Source organism: Bufo bufo, chromosome 4 (genome assembly GCF_905171765.1).
Source record: "Bufo bufo chromosome 4, aBufBuf1.1, whole genome shotgun sequence".
Classification (NCBI taxonomy): Eukaryota; Metazoa; Chordata; class Amphibia; order Anura; family Bufonidae; genus Bufo; species Bufo bufo.
The window spans coordinates 178,931,070-178,957,767 of NC_053392.1; the positions used below are offsets into that span (position 1 = coordinate 178,931,070).

At 45.3% G+C, this 26,698-nt stretch overlaps 1 protein-coding gene across 1 annotated transcript in view; it reads left to right on the forward strand.

Annotated features, from left to right (window-relative positions):
* The window catches only part of LOC120999089 (filament-like plant protein 3), a 249,859-nt gene that overhangs the window by 83,794 nt on the left and 139,367 nt on the right, over positions 1–26,698 (forward strand). The window contains exon 6 of the mRNA XM_040429961.1: positions 16,385–16,560. Within this exon, the coding sequence (XP_040285895.1) occupies positions 16,385–16,560 (176 nt within the window). The remainder of the gene's footprint in view (positions 1–16,384; positions 16,561–26,698) is intronic.

Genomic DNA, 26,698 nt, shown 5'->3' on the forward strand with positions numbered 1-26,698 from the left:
TCTGCAGCTGCAATGCCCTCTCCACTTTGACAGGGCCAGGCAGTGTACACGTTAAGTATTAGGTATATGAGTAGGTGCTGGATTAATAGGTGTAAATTAGTCCTTTGGACATTAGTAATTATTATTTACGTGATCATACTTGGCCCTGACTTCTTCTAATATTTTGCTCCGTGCTGTGCACTTCAGCATCCGGCACAGGCGCAGTACAGGAAAGAGGTTTACCGACAATCTTCTTCTGTACTGCAACCCTCTTTCCTGCACTGTACCTGGGGGGAAGTCAGGGCCAGGCATTTACTCTACCTGGCCCCGTCAAAGTGCAGAGGGTGCAGCAGTTGCAGATAGAGCTGAGCTGCTAGGTTTAACAGCAACTCCCCTATTGCTCCTAGAGGCTCATTGCACATATTTTAAAGTAATTTTTCTCAGCAATGCAAGCACATACACTACGTTCCAAATTATTATGCAAAGTGTTTGTTTGGACCGTATTGTCTCAGGGCTCTTTGGATCGCTGAAATCAATCTCCAGCATCAAATAGTGCAATGCCTTGGACAAGGTATGAAAACATTGGATATTTCACGAAACCTTAAGCGTGATCATCGTACTGTGAAGAGATTTATGGCTGATTCACAGCACAGGCGGGTTCGTGCAGATAAAGGCATACAGTAATAAGGAAGGTTTCTGCCAGACAAATTCGTCAGATTAAGAGAGCAGTTGCTAAAATGCCATTACAAAGCAGCAAACAGGTATTTAAAGCTGCTAGTGCCTCTGGAGTTCTGCGAACCTCAAGGTGCAGTTCACATCAAAAGAGCAGCTCTGGGAGGCTATCCTGACATCCTACAAAGAAATTCAAGCAGAAACTCTCCAAAAACTCACAAGAATTGTAAAGGCGATAGAAGGGGTCCTATGTTAACATGTAACTTGGCCTGTTAAGATATTTTTGATTGAAATTGCTGTTGATTTTAATAAATGTGGCCTCTTAACCACTTCCCGCAACTGTAACGCCGAAAGGCGTCATTGCGGCGGCTCCCCCAGGCTACGCTAACGCCAATAGGCGTCATCTCGCGTGAGCCGAGATTTCCTGTGAACGCGCGCACACAGGCGCGCGCGCTCACAGGAACGGAAGGTAAGAGAGTTGATCTCCAGCCTGCCAGCGGCGATCGTTCGCTGGCAGGCTGGAGATGTTTTTTTTTTAACCCCTAACAGGTATATTAGACGCTGTTTTGATAACAGCGTCTAATATACCTGCTACCTGGTCCTCTGGTGGTCCCCTTTGTTTGGATCGACCACCAGAGGACACAGGTAGCTCAGTAAAGTAGCACCAAGCACCACTACACTACACTACACACTCCCCCCGTCACTTATTAACCCCTTATTAGCCCCTGATCACCCCATATAGACTCCCTGATCACCCCCCTGTCATTGATTACCCCCCTGTCATTGATCACCCCCCTGTAAAGCTCCATTCAGACGTCCGCATGATTTTTACGGATCCACTGATAGATGGATCGGATCCGCAAAACGCATCCGGACGTCTGAATGAAGCCTTACAGGGGCATGATCAATGACTGTGGTGATCACCCCATATAGACTCCCTGATCACCCCCCTGTCATTGATTACCCCCCTGTCATTGATTACCCCCCTGTAAAGCTCCATTCAGACGTCCGCATGATTTTTACGGATCCACTGATAGATGGATCGGATCCGCAAAACGCATCCGGACGTCTGAATGAAGCCTTACAGGGGCATGATCAATGACTGTGGTGATCACCCCATATAGACTCCCTGATCACCCCCCTGTAAAGCTCCATTCAGATGTCCGCATGATTTTTACGGATGCACTGATAGATGGATCGGATCCGCAAAACGCATCCGGACGTCTGAATGAAGCCTTACAGGGGCATGATCAATGACTGTGGTGATCACCCCATATAGACTCCCTGATCACCCCCCTGTCATTGATTACCCCCCTGTCATTGATTACCCCCCTGTAAAGCTCCATTCAGATGTCCGCATGATTTTTACGGATCCACTAATAGATGGATCGGATCCGCAAAACGCATCCGGACGTCTGAATGAAGCCTTACAGGGGCATGATCAATGACTGTGGTGATCACCCCATATAGACTCCCTGATCACCCCCCTGTCATTGATTACCCCCCTGTAAAGCTCCATTCAGATGTCCGCATGATTTTTACGGATGCACTGATAGATGGATCGGATCCGCAAAACGCATACGGACGTCTGAATGAAGCCTTACACGGGCGTGATCAATGACTGTGGTTATCACCCCATATAGACTCCCTGATCACCCCCCTGTCATTGATCACCCCCCTGTCATTGATCACCCCCCTGTCATTGATCACCCCCCTGTAAGGCTCCATTCAGACATTTTTTTGGCCCAAGTTAGCGGAATTATTATTATTTTTTTCTTACAAAGTCTCATATTCCACTAACTTGTGTCAAAAAATAAAATCTCACATGAACTCACCATACCCCTCACGGAAACCAAATGCGTAAATTTTTTTAGACATTTATATTACAGACTTCTTCTCACGCTTTAGGGCCCCTAGAATGCCAGGGCAGTATAAATACCCCACATGTGACCCCATTTCGGAAAGAAGACACCCCCAGGTATTCCGTGAGGGGCATATTGAGTCCATGAAAGATTGAAATTTTTGTCCCAAGTTAGCGGAACGGGAGACTTTGTGAGAAAAAAATTAAAAATATCAATTTCCGCTAACTTGTGCCAAAAAAAAAAAATTTCTATGAACTCGCCATGCCCCTCATTGAATACCTTGGGGTGTCTTCTTTCCAAAATGGGGTCACATGTGGGGTATTTATACTGCCCTGGCATTCTAGGGGCCCCAAAGCGTGAGAAGAAGTCTGGTATCCAAATGTCTAAAAATGCCCTCCTAAAAGGAATTTGGGCACCTTTGCGCATCTAGGCTGCAAAAAAGTGTCACACATCTGGTATCGCCGTACTCAGGAGAAGTTGGGGAATGTGTTTTGGGGTGTCATTTTACATATACCCATGCTGGGTGAGAGAAATATCTTGGTCAAATGCCAACTTTGTATAAAAAAAATGGAAAAGTTGTCTTTTGCCAAGATATTTCTCTCACCCAGCAAGGGTATATGTAAAATGACACCCCAAAACACATTCCCCAACTTCTCCTGAATACGGCGATACCACATGTGTGACACTTTTTTGCAGCCTAGGTGGGCAAAGGGGCCCATATTCCAAAGAGCACCTTTAGGATTTCACAGGTCATTTACCTACTTACCACACATTAGGGCCCCTGGAAAATGCCAGGGCAGTATAACTACCCCACAAGTGACCCCATTTTGGAAAGAAGACACCCCAAGGTATTCCGTGAGGGGCATGGCGAGTTCCTAGAATTTTTTATTTTTTGTCACAAGTTAGTGGAAAATGCTGATTTTTTTTTATTTTATTTTTTTCATACAAAGTCTCATATTCCACTAACTTGTGACAAAAAATAAAAACTTCCATGAACTCACTATGCCCATCAGCGAATACCTTGGGGTCTCTTCTTTCCAAAATGGGGTCACTTGTGGGGTAGTTATACTGCCCTGGCATTCTAGGGGCCCAAATGTGTGGTAAGGAGTTTGAAATCAAATTCTGTAAAAAATGACCTGTGAAATCCGAAAGGTGCTCTTTGGAATATGGGCCCCTTTGCCCACCTAGGCTGCAAAAAAGTGTCACACATCTGGTATCGCCGTACTCAGGAGAAGGTGGGGAATGTGTTTTGGGGTGTCATTTTACATATACCCATGCTGGGTGAGAGAAATATCTTGGCAAAAGACAACTTTTCCCATTTTTTTTATACAAAGTTGGCATTTGACCAAGATATTTATCTCACCCAGCATGGGTATATGTAAAATGACACCCCAAAACACATTCCTCAACTTCTCCTGAATACAGAGATACCAGATGTGTGACACTTTTTTGCAGCCTAGGTGGGCAAAGGGGCCCATATTCCAAAGAGCACCTTTCGGATTTCACAGGTCATTTTTTACAGAATTTGATTTCAAACTCCTTACCACACATTTGGGCCCCTAGAATGCCAGGGCAGTATAACTACCCCACAAGTGACCCAATTTTGGAAAGAAGAGACCCCAAGGTATTTCGTGATGGGCATAGTGAGTTCATAGAAGTTTTTATTTTTTGTCACAAGTTAGTGGAATATGAGACTTTGTAAGAAAAAAAATAAAAAATAAATAAATCATCATTTTCCGCTAACTTGTGACAAAAAATAAAAAGTTCTATGAACTCACTATGCCCATCAGCGAATACCTTAGGGTGTGTACTTTCCGAAATGGGGTCATTTGTGGGGTGTTTGTACTGTCTGGGCATTGTAGAACCTCAGGAAACATGACAGGTGCTCAGAAAGTCAGAGCGGCTTCAAAAAGCGGAAATTCACATTTTTGTACCATAGTTTGTAAACGCTATAACTTTTACCCAAACCATTTTTTTTTTACCCAAACATTTTTTTTTTATCAAAGACATGTAGAACTATAAATTTAGAGCAAAATTTCTATATGGATCTCATTTTTTTTGCAAAATTTTACAACTGAAAGTGAAAAATGTCATTTCTTTGCAAAAAAATCGTTAAATTTCGATTAATAACAAAAAAAGTAAAAATGTCAGCAGCAATGAAATACCACCAAATGAAAGCTCTATTAGTGAGAAGAAAAGGAGGTAAAATTCATTTGGGTGGTAAGTTGCATGACCGAGCAATAAACGGTGAAAGTAGTGTAGTGCCGATTTGTAAAAAAGGGCCTGGTCTTTAGGGGGGTATAAACCTGTGGTCCTTAAGTGGTTAATGCAGTAAATTCAACAAATGACTATTTTTAGTTCTTTACAACCTATAAAAAGTTTTTAAACTCTGCATAATAATTTGCTTATATTTTTTTTTGCATTTTTAGTTTTTTGAATTTGTGAAAAAAAATACAGTTATCATTGGGAGGTTTGTTCAATAAAATTAGATTTATACTCTAACGGTTGATGATTTGAACATTATACTGTCACTTGCATAGACCATTTAGGAAAATCAGAGAAACAGATCATGAATAATAATTTGGAACATGGTGTATGAACATTGGACCAACATGCCTTCAACTGCCAAGCGCACATGCAACAGGTCAGACAGTTTCATAGGTACAAATCTGCTGACAGATGCCCTCCAAGGCTGCCTTGGGAAGTATTATTTAATGCTGGTTTACACTGCCCAATTGTGGCCAGATTACTGGGGACGGACATTCCTACAAATGCTCGTACCTGACAAGGCCGGGTTCACATCAGCGTTATGAATTCCGTTACTGCTTTCCATTATAACATTATAATGGAAAATAAAGGAATTCGTAAGACGGAATTCAAAATGGTAACATTCCATTTTGATTTGTCATAATAGATGTCTATGGGCAAGCATAATGGATCAGTCTGGTTTCCGTTATGCAGGACAGAAAAGAATGTCCTGTCGACAGAAACAATTCAGCTGTATGAGGATGAGCAGTAGCAGTAGCCATCTCTCTTCCTCGTACTATGGAGGAGATCACTGTATGTAAATGCAGGGCTTCACCTCCACTGAACGAGCAGCCAAATGTCAGGAAGGAACACTTCCTTCACCATAATTGCCATCTGATTAGAGCATGTAAGTACAGCCTTAGAATTCCAGAGTCTTCTGGTTATTGCTATCATCACAACTCATTACAAATGCCCCATGTGCTAAATGAATCAGGCTGTCTAATCTGATTACTTAGCACGCCACCTCATGTGACTTTGACTACTGAGGAATCATGTCATGAATGGCATATTTTTAAGTAATTCCATTATTGTTCTGGACTCCTAAAGACCATTATAACCAGTTACATAAAAATACTTTAAATGCCTAGTCCTTAACAGTCTAAATTATAAAGGTTCTTGTCTGTAAGATTACAAAAGTGACAACAGACTGCTATAGAGGTTTCTGTATTTCGCCGCAGTGCAATCTATTCATTGGCGTATGTGTTTCATGCTTATGCCACCCATAGATAAGTATACAACTGCAAGAGGAAGTAAGTGACCCCTTTGGAATTAGTTGGATTTCTTCATTGATTACTAATAACTAGTTGTATCTATCATATCTTTTATTCAGCATATTGAGTAAGCATCCCAGGTGCAGAGAGAGAAAGTGAGTGTCATGGTGGGGAGTGGGGGAAAACTCCCCACCGAATGGTGAAGGAAAACGGGGAAGCAGCTAGGCATGGACACCAGGAAAAGGGAGCAGGTCACCTCCTATGCCGCCCTAATTCTGGCCCTGTCTCCTAACCGTATGAGCAGACCCAGATGGTAGGTGGGCTCATACACAGGAACCTCTGACCCTTATTCGCCCTGAAGATCCCTGCAATGAGGTTAGGAGCAGGAGATGACCGGTTTATCCCAGACGAGAATGAATAGGAGTCTCCACTGACCTAGCTACAAGGAAAGGGACAGCCAGTGAACAGCCACTGGATCAGCAGGTAAGAGCCCAGAAACAACATGCACTTACCTGCTGTGGCCACAACAATCATCGGATCACCATGCAGACAGGAAGCATGGCAGCCCCAGACAGAACTGCCCACCGACTTGTGATTCCCCCTCCGGGGAACCCATACACCCCCTTCCGGAGGTACGACAGATAGACAGTGGAAATGTCTAGCAACCATGCTGGAATCCAACATCAAACATACTAGACATGGAACACCGAACTAGACATAAACACACACCCCACCAAACAATACAACAAGTGAGGATGGGAAAAGGACAGAGAGAACAAAGGGGAGACATCATGGTGACATCGATGTCTAGCTAGGAGGCCCTCCCACTGGACAGATGGTATATCCAGGAAAGGAGCAACACTCCAGCTAACACAAAGGCTGGAGGGCAACTGACCTTGTACTCACAACACCAGGATATAAAGAGCCAAGATGCCAGAACCAAGACACACCTAAATCTACACCAGCCAGATAATTAACCCCTTCGGCACCAGACAGGGAAGGACCCAGGGGAAAGGAGGAGCCACCTACATGCTGCAACAACACGTTGCCACAGGCAACAGCATGCACGGCAACCGTGTCATGGCATACACAACAGGCTGTGTGTGACAGTAAGGGAATCTATTTGTTAATGAATTCTTCAAGCTAATTGGCAAAAGGTGTTTCAGTTAAGGAGAAGAGATTAAAAGTGTCGGTTTCACATGTACTTTGCACATTGTAAAGGCATACAAAGCCTGTTTACTGACAAATCTGCTCTTCTCAACAATGGTTGGTAAGTGTAAGGGCTGTATTACACTGGTAGATTGTCTACTAGATCATTGCTAACGAGTGCTTGTAGTAACGCTTGTTAGCGGTGAACTAACAATGTAATACTGCCACCGATTACCCGATGATCGGGCAATACAGATTTTTAAGCATGCTTAAAAATAATTTTCCTGCTGAAGATCATGCTGTCTAATCACAATCTGCTGCCAGCAAACAATCATTATGGGGACCAGCGATGGCATTAGAGATTGCTCCTGGACATACTGTGGAGGAAATTACTGCATGCAATAGCACACGATTGTCAGGAAGGAACGCTTCTTTCCCAACAATGGTCTGCCTGATCTTTTAATGTAATACAGCCCTAAACCATGCCTTGATGCAAACAGCTTCCAGAAGACCTGGAAAAAATGCATGAAGCTAAAAAAGCTACAGAACCATTGCTAAAACCTAGGTGTACTGCAATCCATGGTTAGATTGTCTATAAATGGAGAAAATTCAGGACTGTTTCTACTTCTAGGTGTGAGCATGATATTAAGATAACTCTAAGAACAAAATGAATAGTCGTAAATGAGATGAGAAAGGACAGCAAATGACCTACAGAAGACTCTACTGGACTATTAGAAAAACCCTGAACAAGAGTGTGGTTCATGAAAGGAGACCAAGGGAAGCCACTGCTGTCGAATATACAAAGTTAAGATGAATGCACAGTGCTGTTTAGTGGGTAAAAAAACACTGCACAGCAACACCAAACTTTATCCAAACTGTGACACATGGTGGAGGGAGCATCATGGTTTGGGGCTGCTTTGCAGCCTCAGGGCCTGGACACCTTGCAACATTGAGGGAACAATACATTTTAATGTGCACCACAACAATTTACAGGAGAATGTAAGGGAAGCATTCCTTGACCTCATGCTGAGGAGGTGTTGGGTGATGCAATAAGATAAGGACTTAAACTACACAAGTAAATCAACTAAAGAATGGTTGAAGAGAAGATTTGTGTTTTAGAATGGCCAAGTCAAAGTCGTGACTTTAACTCTATGGACCTAGGCATCACCTGAGGACAATTGTGCACGCAAGGCATCCCTGGAATATTGATGAACTGAGCACATTTACAGGGAGGAACGGTCCAGTATTCCTCCTCGGTATTGTGCACATCTTATTTGCAGCTACAGGAAACATTTGGTGGAAATGATTGTACTAAAGGAGGACCTACCTACAGCTTATTAAATCCAAGGGATCACTTACATTTTCTCCCTGCAATGTGATTCTATGCTCAATGTGCTCATAAGACATGAATGGTACAACCATTTGTGTTATTAGATTGTTTGTCTATAATTGTTACTTCGATAACAATCCAATCACATTTTATTAATAATCAATAAAGAAATCCAAAGGGTTCACTTACTTTATCTTTCAACTGTAATGTCACTAACCATCACCACTCTGCTATTGTAGTATTTTCCTCATTCGGGGCAGTGTAAAGTTTAATTACGTGATTTATTATAATCAGAACAAGTGTCTATGTGTGAATTGTTTAAATTGTAGCAAAATATAAACCTCCAGCTTTCAGCCATCTCTTCCTGAGTATGAATCTGAATTAAGATGAATAGAACACTGTATGACCAAGCAATAGCATTAATTCTTTTCCCATGGACTCTAATTTATTACCTCTTTGACCTGTTTTGTCTGACTTGCTCTACAACAGTAGTGACCTCACTCTGGCTCACTGGTGGATGATCCTAGATTTTTACACCCTGCCGTTTTTAGGCCATGGCAAAAGTGTTCCTCCAGGGTGCCAGAATAAAGCGACTGCTCTGTCATAGTAATCAATATTGTATCTACAGCGCTATGCACAGTTTCCTTTCCCTGCACAGAAAACATGGCAGTGATTACATGTTATTATTATTTCATAGCTTCTTTTATCCAGGGAATCTATTTTACCAGATCTCTTTCTTGTTTTGTCTCGAGCTACTTTGATGTAGTGACTTTTCTCTAAAGATGAACTTTCTCTTGAAATGCACTGATCCCTTTTTTTCCCTCTCCCACAAAGATCACACAGGCGAGCTGCATTCATCGGGCCGCAGCTTACATATGTTTTTGATGGGGGAACCTCAGATGAGCACATGCAACATATTGCCATAAATAAGGGAGTGGTAGACGATAGTGAGTGTTCAAAAGCTTGACATGAAATAGAGATAAGGACTCCTGTCAAAAATAGGTTGGGATGGAGTATGTTAAACCTGATTTCATCTGGAAGCCACATGCTATATTAAACACTTGGCTTCCTGCCCTATGACACACACTTTCTGCTGTTCTAAGTGTGCTTTATGTGATTTGAAGCCGTGAAAAATCAAACTACATTTTGTGTGATGGCGTTATTAGTCACACATTGTTGTAGTTTGGTGTGAGGGTAACATGAAAGCATTGTGATCTCTTATCTCTGATGGCCAGCTCCCAGTACAAGGTGCTCATTGATGGAGTTCTTTGAAGTCCCAGGACAATATCATAGATATGAAAACATTTTGTTTCTAAAAAACATTTATTGGAATACTGGGGCTCGTTAACAGAAATATAAAATTTCCTCCTCATGGTGCCTGCATGAAAACCGAATGCAGCCATACTGTAAATTATAGGAACTGAACTGTGAGGATATGTGTAATGACCGGCGTCACGCACAGGGAGGGAAAAGGGAAAGCCCTGCCCAAGGGAGAGGGAAAGGTGGTGACCCCTAACTCACCTTGCGGCTGGCACCTGGCTGCCCTGACGTCCCTAGACGGGTTCCTCACCCGTGCGGCAATCACGTGCCTAAACCCTAGCTTTCCCTAAAATGAGCCCTAGATAGTGAACGGGCCGGTGGGATCGCTAGTCTGCACCACTGACACTAAGAGGGAAACACCAGGGAGAGGACAGACCATACAGACAAACACATACACCCAGGTGGGCGACCACAGCAGACCACAAAGGTCCAACAGGGATCCGGAGGGTAGCGTTCTGGACCAACAACCAGAGAACGCAGCAACACAGCTCCAGAGGGTCAGAATAGATGTCCAGGCAGGAAGCTCTATATCTGGCAACCAGAGAAGTGTGAGAGGGGAATATAAGGAGTTTTGGGAGTGCTGGACAAGGAACAGCTGAGGAGAAGGAGCTACGGATCCCTGAGTGAGCCAAAAGGGTTTGCAAAGAAAACCCAGAAAGCTACCATAAGGAAACAGCCCTATCTTACATAGAGCGCGCAGCCAACTGCTGCGACTTCCTGACCCCGTGTATAACGGAGTCAGGCGTGGTTCTTGACACCCTCGTGACAATATGTTTAGTTGGTGTTGAGTGGGTGACCCAAATGAAAAAGATAGTTTATTATAGCTGAATCTGAGAATGAAATAATATAAGGTGTATGTCATGATAATCCCGATGATCTAAGGATTCATTATAAGGGATTCATGTTTGCCATATATTGACTAGTAATTTCCGTTCAGGTGGCATACATTTATTTTCCCATAGCTGGCTTAAAAAGTTTTAAAGGGTATGTGCCATCAGAAAATAAACTAATGTTTCAATAACTCTTTATGTTAAGCATATTTTTAAGGAATTTCTGGTGATTTTATTTTTTCTAATTCTCCTTGTTACTATCTGCGTTAATAAAAAGTCTTTAAGTCTTGACTAGAGATGAGCAAACTTCTGTTTTTAAGTTTGGCGTACAAGGTTCGGGTTCTGGTTATCTAAGAATTCCATTATGGATTCCGCTACCACGGACCATAAAACTTATGGTCCGTCGTAGCGGAATCCATAACGGAATTGTTAGATAACCCAAACCTGAACCTTGTACGCCAAACTTGAAAACAGTAGTTCGCTTAACACTAATCTTGACGTTTTCACTACAAGATTTAGGTGCCTACACAAATGGTCCAATTACCCGATGAACTAGCATTTCACTAGTTCAACAGGTAATCAGCGGGACCTTTACACCGCCAGATCAGTGCTAACGAACGTTCCTATGTACTTTGGTGTATAAATATGTGAATCTTCAGATACTGTCTTAACCAGACTCCTGACGAAGAAGCCCAAGTAGCCTCGAAAGCTTGCAATTTTAAGTTAGCGATTTAAAAGGTATGAACCACTGAGGAATCTCAATCTTTTTTCATCTTATATTTACTGGTTAACACGGTACAAATATATATTTTTCCCTGTACCAATAGATATTCACAGGATGTGGAAAATCAAAGATATAAATGTATAAATGACTGATTTTACTGAATCTTTTTTCTACAAAACTATATATCAGTCTGCTTAGTTCCTCCTGCTCTGTAACATGTTACCTGCAGATTGCATTGCATTTTGTGGTGAGAGGTCCTTTTTAAGTAAGATCCAGGTGCTTTCACCAGCTACAGGGGATTCCATAGGAATTAGGGGCAAGCAGCGCCGGCCATTCTTGAAGCAGCCACAACACTAAACAACTGTTCTGTAATATATTGTTAGTACATTGTTATTCACATAATACAGACTACTGTGAATGACTCCTTTACTGCAGGGCAGTGACATGCAATCTGATTTGATGAATCCTATCAGTTTTAAATAATGTCTTCTTTGATTAAGTGTAATTAGATTTTTTTTATTTCATTATACTCCTATATAATACCGCAAGGTCTAATTATCAATATGTATTTATAAATATAATTAAAAGGGAGTCATTCGGAAGGTAACAGAAATATTGAAAGGATTAGAAAAACATGGCTGCTTTATTCCACAAAGCGCCGCACACCTGTCTATTGGTTGTGTCTGTTATTGCAGCTGATCCCCATTCACTTCAGTGGAACTGAGTTGCAATACCATGCACAATCCCTGGGTAGGTGTAGCGCTGTTCTAGAACCATGTTTTTCAGATCCTGCAGCTGCAAAGCAATTTTAGATAGAACTTTCTTCATTCTGTAGAATTAGTTCCTTTTTTGGAAATTTTTATTTAGTCCGTATACTGCATTCAGTGGAAATGAGTCTCATAAAATAATTAAATGGGTTATCCAAACCTATAACCGCCCCTTTCCCCCCCAAAGCCAGGGCCACTCATACAGAGAATACTTACTTGGTCCCCGACGCCTGTGTCCTTCCGGAACCGGTTGTGCAGATCACAACATCTGCTGATGTGGGGTGGGGGTGTGCAGCCGATAACAGGCGGCATTGCTGACCTTCTCCCCTTGCGTCATGGGTGTCGTGCTATTGGCTGCACCCCTGTCGCTGGATGTTTTGATCTGCATGACGGGTTGACGCAGTGACTCTAATGAAGGGATCCGGAAGGACACAGGCATCGGGGACCAGGTAAGTATTCTCTATATTAGGGCCCCAGGCACTGAGGGGGGGGGGGGGGGGGGGGGGTTACAGGTTTGGATAACCCCTTTAAGCATTGGTTAGGCCTCTTTTGCACCTATTAATTATACATATTACTTATATATTAGATTCTATGGAGATCAGCGTTTCCCTCTTTCTAATTCCTCATGATAGAGGACAGGCTGCATGCTCACTCGACTGCTGCCTGGGACTTGTCTGTGGACTCAGTACAACCGCTGAAACAACTTCATTATTTTCTCTACCTAATCCCTCTCTTTCTTCACATTTTCTAATTTTCTAGAAAGCATGCATGCACATTTTTATCTAATGGAGCATCTTTATCCATTAGAAACATCAACATAATAGAATATTAGCATTTTCACATAAAGGAAATTCTTTGTAATGTCTGCAGTATTTTCCATTTTAAATGATCAGTTTGTTGACACATTATTTATGGGTAGAAAAACCAAAAAAGGGGGTCAGTCAGCACACCAAACCGCAGGAGCACATTGCTAAGGCAAGGAACAACAGGAAAAGACGAAAACATGCAATGCGACAATTCACTGCAATATAGAGTACAAAATTGCATAAAAATTACAAGTGCTATACTATAAGTGAGAGATACTTGGCAAATCGTTTTGTACAAAATAATCTGAGCCCGTCTGCCGAACGTCAAGGCAATCTCTATTAGACGGGTTCCTACGCTAAATTCTACCTGTTAGGCGCCATGACGGCTACCATACACTTCAGGGAGTGTAGGTTACACAGCAGGCCCACTCCACAGCATCACCGCCGCCAATGGATACCAAGGGTTGCAGTGAGAGTCCACAAACTATCTCACTCCTGGTGCAATGGCTTCAGTGAGTGAAGTGCAGCAGGCCTGACTATGTACTGACACTAATTAAAATCGGCCTGTAAGGCAGACAGGGTGGTCAGGAGTGCATGACTGGGGAGGCAGCCACACCTCCAGTACAGACTGCAAAGAAAAACAAAAAAAGGGGGTCAGTCAGCACACCAAACCGCAGGAGCACATTGCTAAGGCAAGGAACAACAGGAAAAGACGAAAACATGCAATGCGACAATTCACTGCAATATAGAGTACAAAATTGCATAAAAATTACAAGTGCTACACTATAAGTGAGAGATACTTGGCAAATCGTTTTGTACAAAATAATCTGAGCCTGAAATTCTTTGTAATGTCTGCAGTATTTTCCATTTTAAATGATCAGTTTGTTGACGCATTATTTATGGGTACAGGTACAATTTAGTGTCATCTCATCCCCATTACTGGTTAACTTGGGGCACAGACACATGCAGTTTTTATAATGCAGTTTTTGAAGCTAAAACCAGGAGAAGTAGAAGTTATATCTCTCCTTTAAAGGTGCTGTGCCACAAAACACATTCTTCATTTTTCAAACCAGCACCTGGATCTGAATACTTTTGTAATTGCATGTAATAAAAATTTTTGTATAGCCAGTGAGCTATTCTATAAAATGTATGTGTATAGCGCCACCTGCTGTTCTTTCTTTTCCTTATTGCTTGTCCACCTCACTAAGGGGGTCGCACGCACTCAGTTTTAATCTTCAATTGTCACCAGCCATATACTGTATTTTCTGTTAGAAGCTGTGGCAGTTACAGGGAAAGAACCACAGCTGAAAGGACACACTCCCTGAGCTACCAGCCTGAAGATAATCTAGCAATTAGAGCAATGAATGGAGAGATCTCTGGATCCATGTGAGGTACAGGGCTGGTTCTAGCTTTGTTAGAAACAGATTGTTATATGATGTACTATATGATGCCTGATTTTCATTTTTTACATCAATCGTGGCATAACCCCCTACAAATAATTTTCAGGCTAACCAGCGGAGGGTAGAAAGTTTCAGCAGTACTTACCCTTCTGCCATGCCGCTGGTTCTGCAATCCCGGCTGTGATCACATGAGCTGGCTGCAGGCTCTTCCACAGAGGACAGAGGTCAGGACCTCATTGGAAGAGCCCACGGTCAGTCGGTCACATGATCACAGCTGAGATCTTAGAATCGGTGGTGAGACGGAAGAGCTGAAACTCTCTTCCTTCCACAGGTTAGCTGAAAGAGATAACTTGGTAAGACCCTGGAGAGCCCCTTTAATACTCTCTCCTTTTATCATCTATTACACACCCTATTTTGGTTTCAAAGACTGCACCAGAAAACCTGCACACGTGTCCGTACCCAAAAGCTATTAGAAATGTACATTAAACTTTGTTGACATCTAATTTTGAGGAACATATCTGGAGGATCCCCAATGTAAACCTTTAAAGGAATGCTGCTATACACCTGTTATAGGCTCCTCTTATAGTTTCCTGCATGGTATATGATTACTGTGTCCCTTTGCATAGTAAATTGTAGACTATGCTCTCCTATGCAATAAAAGATGGGTGTTGATGCATACCGACTCAAACGACACTCTTTTGGTATGTGTTAGGTGGATGGGGACCTATGGACAGGCCAAAGGTATACAGCGGGAATACTCCTGCCATATACCTCCAACATGTGAAAGGACAAGATATAAACTGCTTTACCATATGGCCACGGGGTGCCCTATATACAAAGTGCTTTACGAATGATAGACAGTGGAGGAAGGAATACTATCACAACATACAGACAATGTCAGGTGTTTGTTGTGTCAAACCATCAAAAAAGTGTAAGAAACATCTTGTAAAGGAGTCGTACTCAGCTTAACTCCGAATTTCTTAACATTCATGGGGAGATTTATCAAAACCGGTGCAAAGAAAAACTGGCTTAGTTGCCCATAACAACCAGATTTAACCTTTAATTTTTTCAGAGTTCTTTTGGAAAATGAAAGGATCAATCTGATTGGTTGCAATGGGCAACTAAGCCAGTTTTCCTTTGCACCAGTTTTGATAAATCTCCCCCTTAGGGCTACTGCACACAAAGGTGTGTGCCCTGTGTCCATATTATGGCCTGCAAACACCGGATCCACAATATACAGGCACCGGCCCTGTGCAGTCCATTTCAGGGATGCAGACCCATTGACTTGAATGGGTCCGCAATCCGCAAGTTGCGGATCAGAAGCATGGATCGGATGCTATGAAGCGCTTCCGTGTGATTTTGGGCCATACCTCCACACCACAAAAAAATAGAACATGTCCTCTTTTTTTTTTTGCGTTACGGACTGTCTCTTGCGGATCGTGGAACCATTCGAGTGAATGAGTCTGCATCCACAAACAGCGTGCACACAAAATTATGGACCGCTATTTGTGGTACACAGCACAGGCACGGGGCGGACACATTCATGTGCATGAACCCTTAGGGCTCATGCACACGACCGTATGTATTTTGAGGAACGGAACAGCTGGTCCTTAATAGAACAGTCCTATCCTTGTCTCAATGCGGACAATAATAGGACATGTTCTTTTTTTTTGCGGAACGGAAATACGGACGTATGGAAACGGAATGCACACGGAGTAACTTCCGGTTTTTTTTTTGCGGACTCATTGAAATGAATGGTTCCGCATATGGTCTACAAAGAAAACGTAACGGACACGGAAAGAAAATACATTCGTGTGCATGAGCCCTTAGTCTGTGAAACAAGGCAAGTGTTTTTGTGTATCCCAGTGCTTGAAAGGAGTAAGCTCCTTGGCGTTGCTTTTGCAGCCTGTGTGTATGTGATGAAATCCCACAAGTTCATCATTCACACTCCATTGCTGACTTTATGTAAAACTTGGACGACCCTGACACAAAGAAATGTGCAAAACCACATATTGTCTTATTCACAGGGAGAAGACTGCCAAGCAAGAGGCACTTCTAAGACGGAGCCTATCATTGTTGAGACATCTTCAGTCAGACCACAGCGTTATTAAAAATAATGTCCAAGCCATCATGGGACGGTGGAATGGTTTCAGAAGAGACATTACTCGCCAAATTGAAGACACTGCAAGAAGTCATTCAGCAGGTTAGTCCATCTCACTATAAATATAATGTAACCGCCAGTTATGTAACAATAGATTTTTCTGAGCATTGAAGGGTCCCTTGCTATGTCCCTTGCTATGTGTGTTTTTTTACTTGCAGACACATACGGTACTAAAAATTAGAGAAATAGCTGAGGAATACTATTAATGATGTTCAATTATGAAATTATTTTGTCCAAACACATTAGGGGGGAATTATCAAACTGGTGAAAAGTAGAACTGGCTTAGTTGCCCATAGAAACCAATCAGATTCCACTTTTCATTTTTCAAAAGAGCTGTGATAAATGAAAGGTGGAATCTGATTGGTTTCTATGGGCAACTAAGGCAGTTCTACTTTTCACCAGTTTGATAAATCTCCCCCCATTGAGTCTCATATGTAAAGTTGGCAGATAAAGGGTCTTTCCTTACCTATAGCGACCAATCACATTTCAGTATTTATTTTCTGAACTGCACCTGAAGCACAGTTTGATTGGTTACTAGGGACAATTTTTCTCTAAAGCGGGCCATACACGTGAGATAACTGTTGGCTGAAATCTGCTACAGACAACAGTTGGTTCTTTGCTTCTTCTGACAATATGACTCATCTTTCATGTGTATGAAGTATATATAATTGGAAACACATGTATGTCCTATACCGGCATGCTTTGTAAAAGGCAGTGGGGAGATGGGAGCGTTCCATAAATCACCCCGCTCCTGCTGAGAAAGTGAACTACTTCCTTTATGGCTCACCTTTGACCAGTATTTTCTCTGAACTTGTAGTAGCTTCCTTTATGCTTCTTCAATGGCATGTACTGTAGAGCTTTGTAGAGTTTCTTCACAGAGTAAATTTGTAGTTACTAGTGTTGGTCGAGCACCAAAGTGCTCAAGTGCTCGAGTAGTACACCTCAGGATGCTCGGGTGCTCTACAGAGCACACAAGCACAATGGAAGTCAATGGAAGAACCAGAGCATTAAACCAGGAACCCCCTGCTCTGAAGAGGGGAGGGTGTCTGGTTCACAGGAAAAGGTCAGAAATTGATGGAAACACCACTGAAATGGTTCGGGAACAGCATGAGGAGGATGTCTGGATGCATCTTGGACACCCAGGTCGCTGCTGGGAATGATGTTGTCCGAGTAGTACACCACTTTTACAGACTGACAATAATACGCACAAAACCAAAGATGAAATCGATTTTAGAGGAAAAATTGTTAGGAAACATTCTTTCCTGTATATTTACTTGTTTACTTGTATATAAAGTGCAAGTGCTGCCAAAAATTACAAGGAAGAGGCACTCCAATACAACTTGTACAGTATATCACATAAAGGAAGGCCTTGTTCACATTGTGGTACAATTGTTCAGGTAGTGGGACTCCTACACTCATAAAGCCTATGCACTAAGTCAGGCATGCTCAACCTGCGGCACTCCAGCTGTTGTAAAACTACAACTCCCACAATGCCCTGCTGTAGGCTGATAGCTGTAGGCAGTTCGGGCATGCTGGGAGTTGTAGTTTTGCAACAGCTGGAGGGCCGCAGGTTGAGCATGCCTGATGTAAGTGAAAGGGCTGCCAAAAATTACAAGGAACTGGCACTACAATACACCCTTTATTACACATAAAGGAGGGCATCCTACACACCCTTGAAAAATTCTGATTGATGGCCTGCTGGTGACCCTCAAAAACTATTGGGGCAAGGGTCTGCTGATGTGACCATCTAAAACATTAGGGGCGAGGGCCTGCTGGTGACCCTCAAAAACATTATGAGCAAGGGCCTGCTGGTGACGCTCTAAAATAGGGCTGAAACAATTACTCGATTGAATTGAGTAATTTGACACAAAAAAATCCTCGATGCAAATTTTTTGCATCGAGAATTCGTTTGTGACAATGGAGTGGGAGTGAAGCGCTTGCTATTACTTACCACTCCATGGTCACCCGCCGGCCCGTACCGCGCTGCACTGGATCCTGACGCATTGTCAGGTAATAGTGCATGTAAGCGCGCACTTTGACCCGACGCTGTGTGACGTCAGCATCCAGTACAGCGCGCGGAGAAGAAGAGGAAGGAACTGTGGAGCGGCGCCCCTACAGGAAAGGTAAGTATTTTATTTCACTGGCGCTGGGGACATGGCACTGAAGGGGGACAGCCAGCAATGAATGGCATGGAGGGGCAGATGGGAGTGGGGGACATGGAGGGGCTGACTGATGGCACTGGGTGAGTAGGGGACATGGAGGGGCTGATCTGATGGCACTGGGTGAGTAGGGGACATGGAGGGGCTGATCTGATGGCACTGGGTGAGTAGGGGACATGGAGGGGCTGATCTGATGGCACTGGGGGAGTGGGGACATGGAGGGGCTGATTTGATGGCACTGGGGGACATGGAGGGGCTGATCTGATGGCACTGGGGGACATGGAGGGGCTGATCTGATGGCACTGGGGGAGTAGGAGACATAGAGGGGCTAATATGGGGGAGTGGGGACATGGAAGGGCTGATTTGATGGCACTGGGGGACATGGAGGGGCTGATCTGATGGTACTGGGAGACATGGAGGGGGTGATCTAATGACACTGGGGGAGTGGGGCATATGGAGGGGCTGATCTAATGCCACTGGGGGAGTGGGGGACATGGAGGGGCTGATCTGATGGCACTGGAGGAGTGGAGGGCATGGAAGGGCTGATCTGGTGGAAGTGCGGTACATGGAGGGGCTGATCTGGTGGCACTGGGGAAGTGGGGGACATGGAGGGGCTGATCTGGTGGCAGTGGGGGAGTGGGGGACATGGAGGGTCTGATCTGATGGCACTGGGGGAGTGGGGGACATGGAAGAGCTGATCTGATGGCACTGGGGGACATGGAGGGGCTGATCTGATGGCACTGGGGGACATAAAGGGGCGGATCTGATGGCACTGGGGACATGGAGGGGCTGATCCGATGGCACTGGGGGAGTGGGGGACATGGAGGGGCTGATCTGATGGCACTGGGGGAGTGGGGGACATGGCAATGGATGGCATGGAGGGGCTTATGGCACTGGGGTAGTGAAGCTGAAGGCACTGAGGTGGGGGGGCTGAAAGAGAGCTGAAGGCACTGGGGGAATGGAGCTGATGGCACTGGTGTGGGGGGAGCTGAGGGCACTGGGGGATAGTGGAGCTGATGGCACTGGGGGAACAGATGCACTTGGGCTGATCGCACGGGGGGGGACAAAGGGTGTTGGGAACTGATGGCAGGGTGTCTGATGAGTTTTTATAAAGGAAAACAGTCTATTAATTCATTTTTTCTTATTAGATTACTCGATTCATCGTAAAAAATAATCGATAGAATACTCAATTACTGAAATAATAGTTTACTACAGCCCTACTCTAAAACATTATGGGCGAGAACCTGCTGGTGACCATCAAAAACATTATGGGCGAGGGCCTGCTGGTGACCCTCTCTAAAACATTATGGGTGAGGGCCTGCTGGTGACACTCAAAAACATTATGATTGAGGGCCTGCTGGTGACCTTCAAAAACATTATAGGCGAGGGCCTGCTGGTGACCCTCTAAAACATGGGTGAGGGCCTGCTGCTGAGCTGACCCTCTAAAACATTAGGAGCGGAGGCAGCCTAATAAGCATGTTGATATGATGGAGGAGGAGGACGAGAAAAGGGAAATTAAACCATATACCCTTTTTAGTGGTGGAAGGGGTGCATGGGAATACAGTGTATTCAATACACCTTAAAAGCCACATTTAGAGTGCTTTTATGTTCAGCCGCTTTCCTCTGGTGGAGTAGAGAAGTCAGGGGCAATCCAGGACTTGTTCATTTTTATAAGAGTCAACCGGTCAGCATTTTCAGTTGACAGGCGGATGCGCTTATCAGTTATTATTCCCCCAGCAGCACTAAATACACGCTCTGACAAAACACTGGCGGCGGGGCAGGCCAGAACCTCCAAGGTGTAGAGCGCCAGTTCGCGCCACGTGTCCAGCTTGGATACCCAATAGTTGTAAAGCACAGAGGAATCACTGAGGACACTGACACGGTCTGCTCCGTACTCCTTCACTATCATCCAAATTTTTTTCCTCCTTGTGACACTAGGCCACGCATCAGGTAGAGGGTGCTGGCGGGGTGTCATAAAACTGTCCTAGGCCTTGGAGAGTGTTGCCCTGCCTCTGTTGGAACTGCTGTGTGTTCCCCTCATATCCCCTCCTTGGTTGGCCGAAGAACTACGTACTCTGCAGCCAGCGTTGTCAGCTTGAAATATTTGGAGCAATTTTTCCACAACGACCATTTTGCTCGTCCTCTCCACCACAGGAATGATAGATGAGAAGTTCTCTTTGTAGCGGGAGTCGAGAAGGGTGAACAACCAGTAATCGGTGTTGGCCAAAATGCATACAACGCGAGGGTCACGGGAAAGGCAGCCTAACATAAAGTCAGCCATGTGTGCCAGAGTCCCAACAGAAAAGACTTCGCTGTCCTCATCAGGAGGATGACTGTCAATCTCCTTATCCTCTTCCTCCTCTTCTACCCATCCATGCTGAACAGATGGAATAAAACTTCCATGGGTACTACCCTCTGTAGCGGGGGCAACCATCTCCTGCTCCTCCGCCTCAACATCCAATTCGCGCTGAGAAGACGAACTGAGGGTGGTCTGGCTATCGCCCTGTGTACTGTCTTCCCCATTTCCACCTTTTCCACATGCAAAGTGTCCGCCTTAATTGTGAGCAGCAAGCGTTTGAGTAGAGACAGAAGTGGGATGTTTACGCTGATAATAGCGTTATCGCCGCTCACCGTCTGTGTTTATTCCTCAAAGTTGCGTAAAACCTCACAGAGGTCAGACATCAATGCCCACTCATCGCTTGTGAAGAGCGGAAGCTGACTGGAAAGGCGGCGACCATGTTGCAGCTGGTATTCCACTACTGCCCTCTGCTGCTCACAAAGCCTGGCCAACATGTGGAACGCGGAGTTCCAGTCGGTGAGCTGGCAATTGCAAGCACTGCTGCAGCGTTGCCAGACCGGCGGAAGCTGTCGATGACTTGCGGAAATGGGCACACACGCGGCTCACCTTCACCAGTAGCTCAGGAAAATTGGGGTAGGTTTTGAGAAACGGCTGAACCATTAGGTTGAACACGTGGGCTAGGCATAGTATGTGTGTGAGCTTGCCAAGCTCCAAAGCCGCCACCAAGTTACGGGCATTATTAGACACAACCATGCCTGGTTGTAGGTTGAGTGAGGAGAGCCACAGCTCAGTCTGGTCCCTTATCCCCTGCCACAGCTCTGTGGCGGTGTGCTGTTTGTCACCTAAGCAGATCAGTTTAAGCACGGCCTGTTGCCGCTTCCCCACTGCAGTGCTACACTGCTTCCAGCTACTGACTGATGTATGACTGGTGCTGCAAGATGATAATTCAGAGGTGGAAGTGGAGGAGGAGGAGGAGAAGTTGGGTTTGGAGCCACTAGCGTAGGTGGTGGCGGAAACCCTGATGAAAGTAGGGCCCGCAATCCTTGGCGTCGGTAGCACCTGTGCCATCCCAGGGTACGACTCGCTCCCGGCCTCCACAACTGTCACCCAGTGTGCTGTCAGGGAAATGTAGCGTTTCTGGCCAAAAGCACTTGTCCATGAGTCAGTCATTAAGTGAACCTTTACAATAACTGCGTTGGTCAGGGCACGGGTGATGTTACGGGACACATGCTGGTGTAAGGCTGGGACTGCACACAGTGAAAAATATTGGCGGCTGCGGACAGAGTAACGCGGGATGGGCACCGACATCAGTCTGCGGAAAGCCTCAGTGTCCACAAGCCTAAATGGCAACATTTCCAGGGCCAGCAATTTGGAAAGGTGCGCATTTAGTGCTATGGCCTGTGGGTGGGTGGCTGGGTATTTGCACTTTCGTTCAAAGGCCTAGGGCAGTGGTGGGCAAACTTTTTTGTCAACTGAGCCAAATATCGCCAAAACCACGATTGAAATTTCTTTCGAGAGCCACATTTTTAAAACCTAAAATATTGCGTCACCAGTACCAGTGAGGACTATTAGGGCTCATGCACACGACCGTGTGCCCGCCGTTGCCATATTGCAGGCCGCATACGGCGGGTCCGCAATACACCGGCACTGGCCGTGTGCAGCCCGCATCATGGACCCATTCACTTCAATGGGTCCAGGATCCGGGATATGAGTGCTACAGAGTGCTTCCGTGGTGCTTCTGGCTGTGCCTCCGCGCCACGAAAAAGTAGCGCATGCACTACTTTTTTGCGGTGCGGAGGCATAGCCAGAAGCACCACAGAAGCACTCTGTAGCACTCATATCCATGATCCTGAACCTATTGAAGTGAATGGGTCCATGATGCGGGCTGCACACGGCCATGTGCAGCCCGCATCATGGACCCATTCACTTCAGCATGCGCTACTTTTTGCGGTGCGGGCAGTCGGATGCGGATCGTGAACCCCATTCAAGTGAATGGGTCCGCGATCCTCATGCAGCTGCCCCATGGTCTGTGTCCGTGTATTGCGGACCGCTATTTGCGGTCCGCAGCACAGGCACGGCGCCCTTACAATCGTGGGCATGAGCCCATAGTGTGTTTTTACATACTTTTATATGTACTTTCTTTTATTTGGATCTTGATTATTATTTCATTTTATCTTTATCATTTTTTACTTTTATTACACTTGTCTGCAGATGTGGATGTAATGTGGATGACGCACTTATGGGGGATATCTGTGGATGACGCACTTATGGGGGATATCTGTGGATGACGCACTTATGGGGGATATCTGTGGATGACGCACTAATGGGGGATATCTGTGGATGACGCACTTATGGGGGATATCTGTGGATGACGCACTTATGGGGGATATCTGTGGATGACGCACTTATGGGGGATATCTGTGGATGACGCACTAATGGGGGATATCTGTGGATGATGCACTTATGGGGGATATCTGTGGATGACGCACTTATGGGGGATATCTGTGGATGACGCACTTATGGGGGATATCTGTGAATGACGCACTTATGGGGGATATCTGTGGAGGGCACTTATGGGGGATATCTGTGGATGACACATATATAGCATAAGATGCTATATATGTGCCCTCCACAGATATCCCCCATAAGTGCCCTCCACAGATATCCCCCATAAGTGCCCTCTAGTAAGTAAAGTAATGTATTAGTGGGGGGAAGGGAGGAGGCAGGGACACTTGCGGCGGGGCCGGTGCAGTGCCCGGCGCTGTGCACACACCGGGAACAGCTCCTACCTTTCTGCTGCAGGACATTTCACTCCAAGTCTCCTGAGCGGCGGCCTCTTCACCACTCCTCACATGGCCGGCAGTGGGCAGCCGAACTATACCGAACTATAGCGCCGCTGCCCGCCCTTCTGCTGCTGTGCGCAGCGTGACATCTCTCCCTCCGTCATGCGCCTCCTGCCCCGCCTGCCTGCTTCATTCATAAAGTTGAAGGAGCAGACAGACGGGGCAGGAGGCGCATGACGGACATTTTGCAAGCAGCTTGAGTGGCGCAATATGGCTGCGCGGCCGCCCACCCGCGCCACTTAGATGTAAGGGAACACTGACTGCAGGGGCCAGGGGGGTCCACAGGCGGTCCGGGCCCGGTCGCAACTGCGACCCCTGCATGTACGTTACTGTGGGAGCCCACACCAAAGAGCCGCATTGAAGTTTCTAAAGAGCCACTTGTGGCTCGCGAGCCGCACTTTGCCGACCACTGGCCTAGGGTATAGACATGTGTACGCTGCGCTGGGACACAGGAGTGGATGTGCTAGCTGATGGTGCTTGTGAAGGTCCAGGTGCATGATGGGAGGCATCCAGGCCTGCATCTTGGACAGGGGATTGGCCAGCACGTCACACAGGGGAAGAGGAGGTAGTGGTGTGACCCGCAGACACTAATTGTGGACCCAGGCGTTCGGACCACCTATTAGGGTGCTTTGATGCCATGTGGCGGATCATGCTGGTGGTGGTAAGGTTACTAGTGTTCAAGCCCCTGCTCATTTTGGTTCGGCACAGGTTGCAAATTACAATTCTTTTATCGTCCGCACTTTCCTCAAAAAAGCACCAGACTGCGGAACACCTACCCCTTGGCAAGGGAGATTGCCGCAAGGGGGTGCTCCGGGGAACAGTTGCGGGCCTGTTTGGTGCGGCCTGCCTTCTCCCTTTTGCCACCCCACTGCCTCTTCCAGCCTGTTGCGGTGCTGCGGATCCCTCCCCCTCTGTACTGCTGTGCTCACTCGGCTAGCCACCTTCCCAGGTTGGGTCAGTGACTTCATCGTCCACCACCTCCTCTTCCACTTCCTCACTCTGGTTATCCTCCTGACTTGTTGGCCTAACAACAACCTCAGTTATTGACAACTGTGTCTCATCCTCATCATGAACCTCTTGAGACACTAATTGCGGTTGACTTATTGGCAACTATGTCTCATCATCATCATCCACCTCGTGAAATACTAATTGCCGTTCCCCACCTTCATCTTCTTGTGACTGTGGATGCTCAAGAGTTTGGGAATCAGGGCACAATATCTCCTCATGTCCCTCTTCAAGCGGGCTTGTCGAGAGGCCCAAATCAATGAATGGCAATGAAAAGAGCTCCTCGGAGCTGCTTTGATCTAACTCGCTTATCAGCGCTATATTAAAGTGTACAGCCCCCCATACTGCATGCTGTGCTAGACAACTGTGCAGATGGTGCAGTACTGCGTGGTGGCCTTTGCTTTTGTGGTGCTGTACTGGTGGGTTGGTGGGACCCAGTGCCATGGGTGGCATTGTCAGACAGCAGGTTGCTGTTTGACTCCTGGGTCCCGCTGTCTACCAGGGCAGTGCCGCTTTGTCGCCGCACTGCGCTGCGCCTTTTTGTCAGAGTAGGTCCCACTCAAAGAGGCGACCTTGGCGTGGTGAGTGGGCTTATGCCTTTTGATCAAAATGTACACTATTGCCTCTTGTACAGCATGCAGTATGGGGGGCTGTACACTTCAATATAGCGCTGATAAGCGAGTTAGATCAAAGCATAGCATTGTGAATGTGCGATCCAGTTCTGTCTCTCCCCCCCTGGCACATCACAGCATTATGTCTGTAGCATGTATGTATGGACTACACTGGAACCTGCACTGGAACCTCCACTATACTATAGATCAATCTAACCTACACTGACTATCTCCCCCTAAATATCTGAATTATATATATATATAAGTTAACTGTCCAATGTAATACAACAAAGCACAGAGCACAGCAGTGTTGCTGTCTCTTTCATAACTGCAATAAACTTTAGAAAAAAGCTGCTGGGGAGGTTCTTATATACTAAGGGGTAGGCAACTTTTCTATTGGTTGCTAGGGATGTTGCTAAGCTGTGACAAAGCCTTCTCATTGGCCCACAAGCTAGAAGAAGGGAGGGATGATCACCTGATGTGTACCGTGTTAAAAAAAACAAAAAACGAATATTCGTCATTCCAAATATATAGCACTATATTCTAAATATTCGCGAATTCTCGAAGTGCCGATATTCGCGATAAAAATTTGCTTTTTGAATATTCGCGCTCAACACTAAATGTCACAGATATTTTTAGGATGCACACACGTTAAACAGGAGATATAGCACAGATAATGTCGCTGTCCGCAGCGTCTATGAAAAAAGTACACTGAATGTCACAGATAATTTTAGGATGCGCAAACGTTATACAGGAGGTATAGGGCAAGTAATGTCGCTGTCACCAGCGGCTAATAAAAAAATTACACTGAATTAATGTCACTGATATCTAGGATGCACAAACGTTACACAGGCGATGTAGCGCTGGTAATGTCGCTGTCACCAACGGCCAAACAATTGCGCTGAATGTCACAGATAATTAGGCTGCGCAAATGTAAAATAAAAGATGTAGCAGAGGTTGTGTCACTACCAGAAGCGGCACTAACAATTGCACGCAATTTAGCGCAGGTTGCGCTAATAATATATATTGCAGCCAGATACAATTATAGTCCTTAAAAGGACTTTGGGGTCTCTAACAAGTATTTTCACTAAAATATTACTATTTCACTCCCTACACTATCTGTCTCTTCTTTAGCACAGCTCTCCCTGACTAAGACTGAGCCGAACATGTGTCATCGGGTGCTATATCAATATTACACTGGTGTATACCCAGCACACGTAGAGGCACTTATTATTGTATTTTACATTTAGGAGTTAGACTACT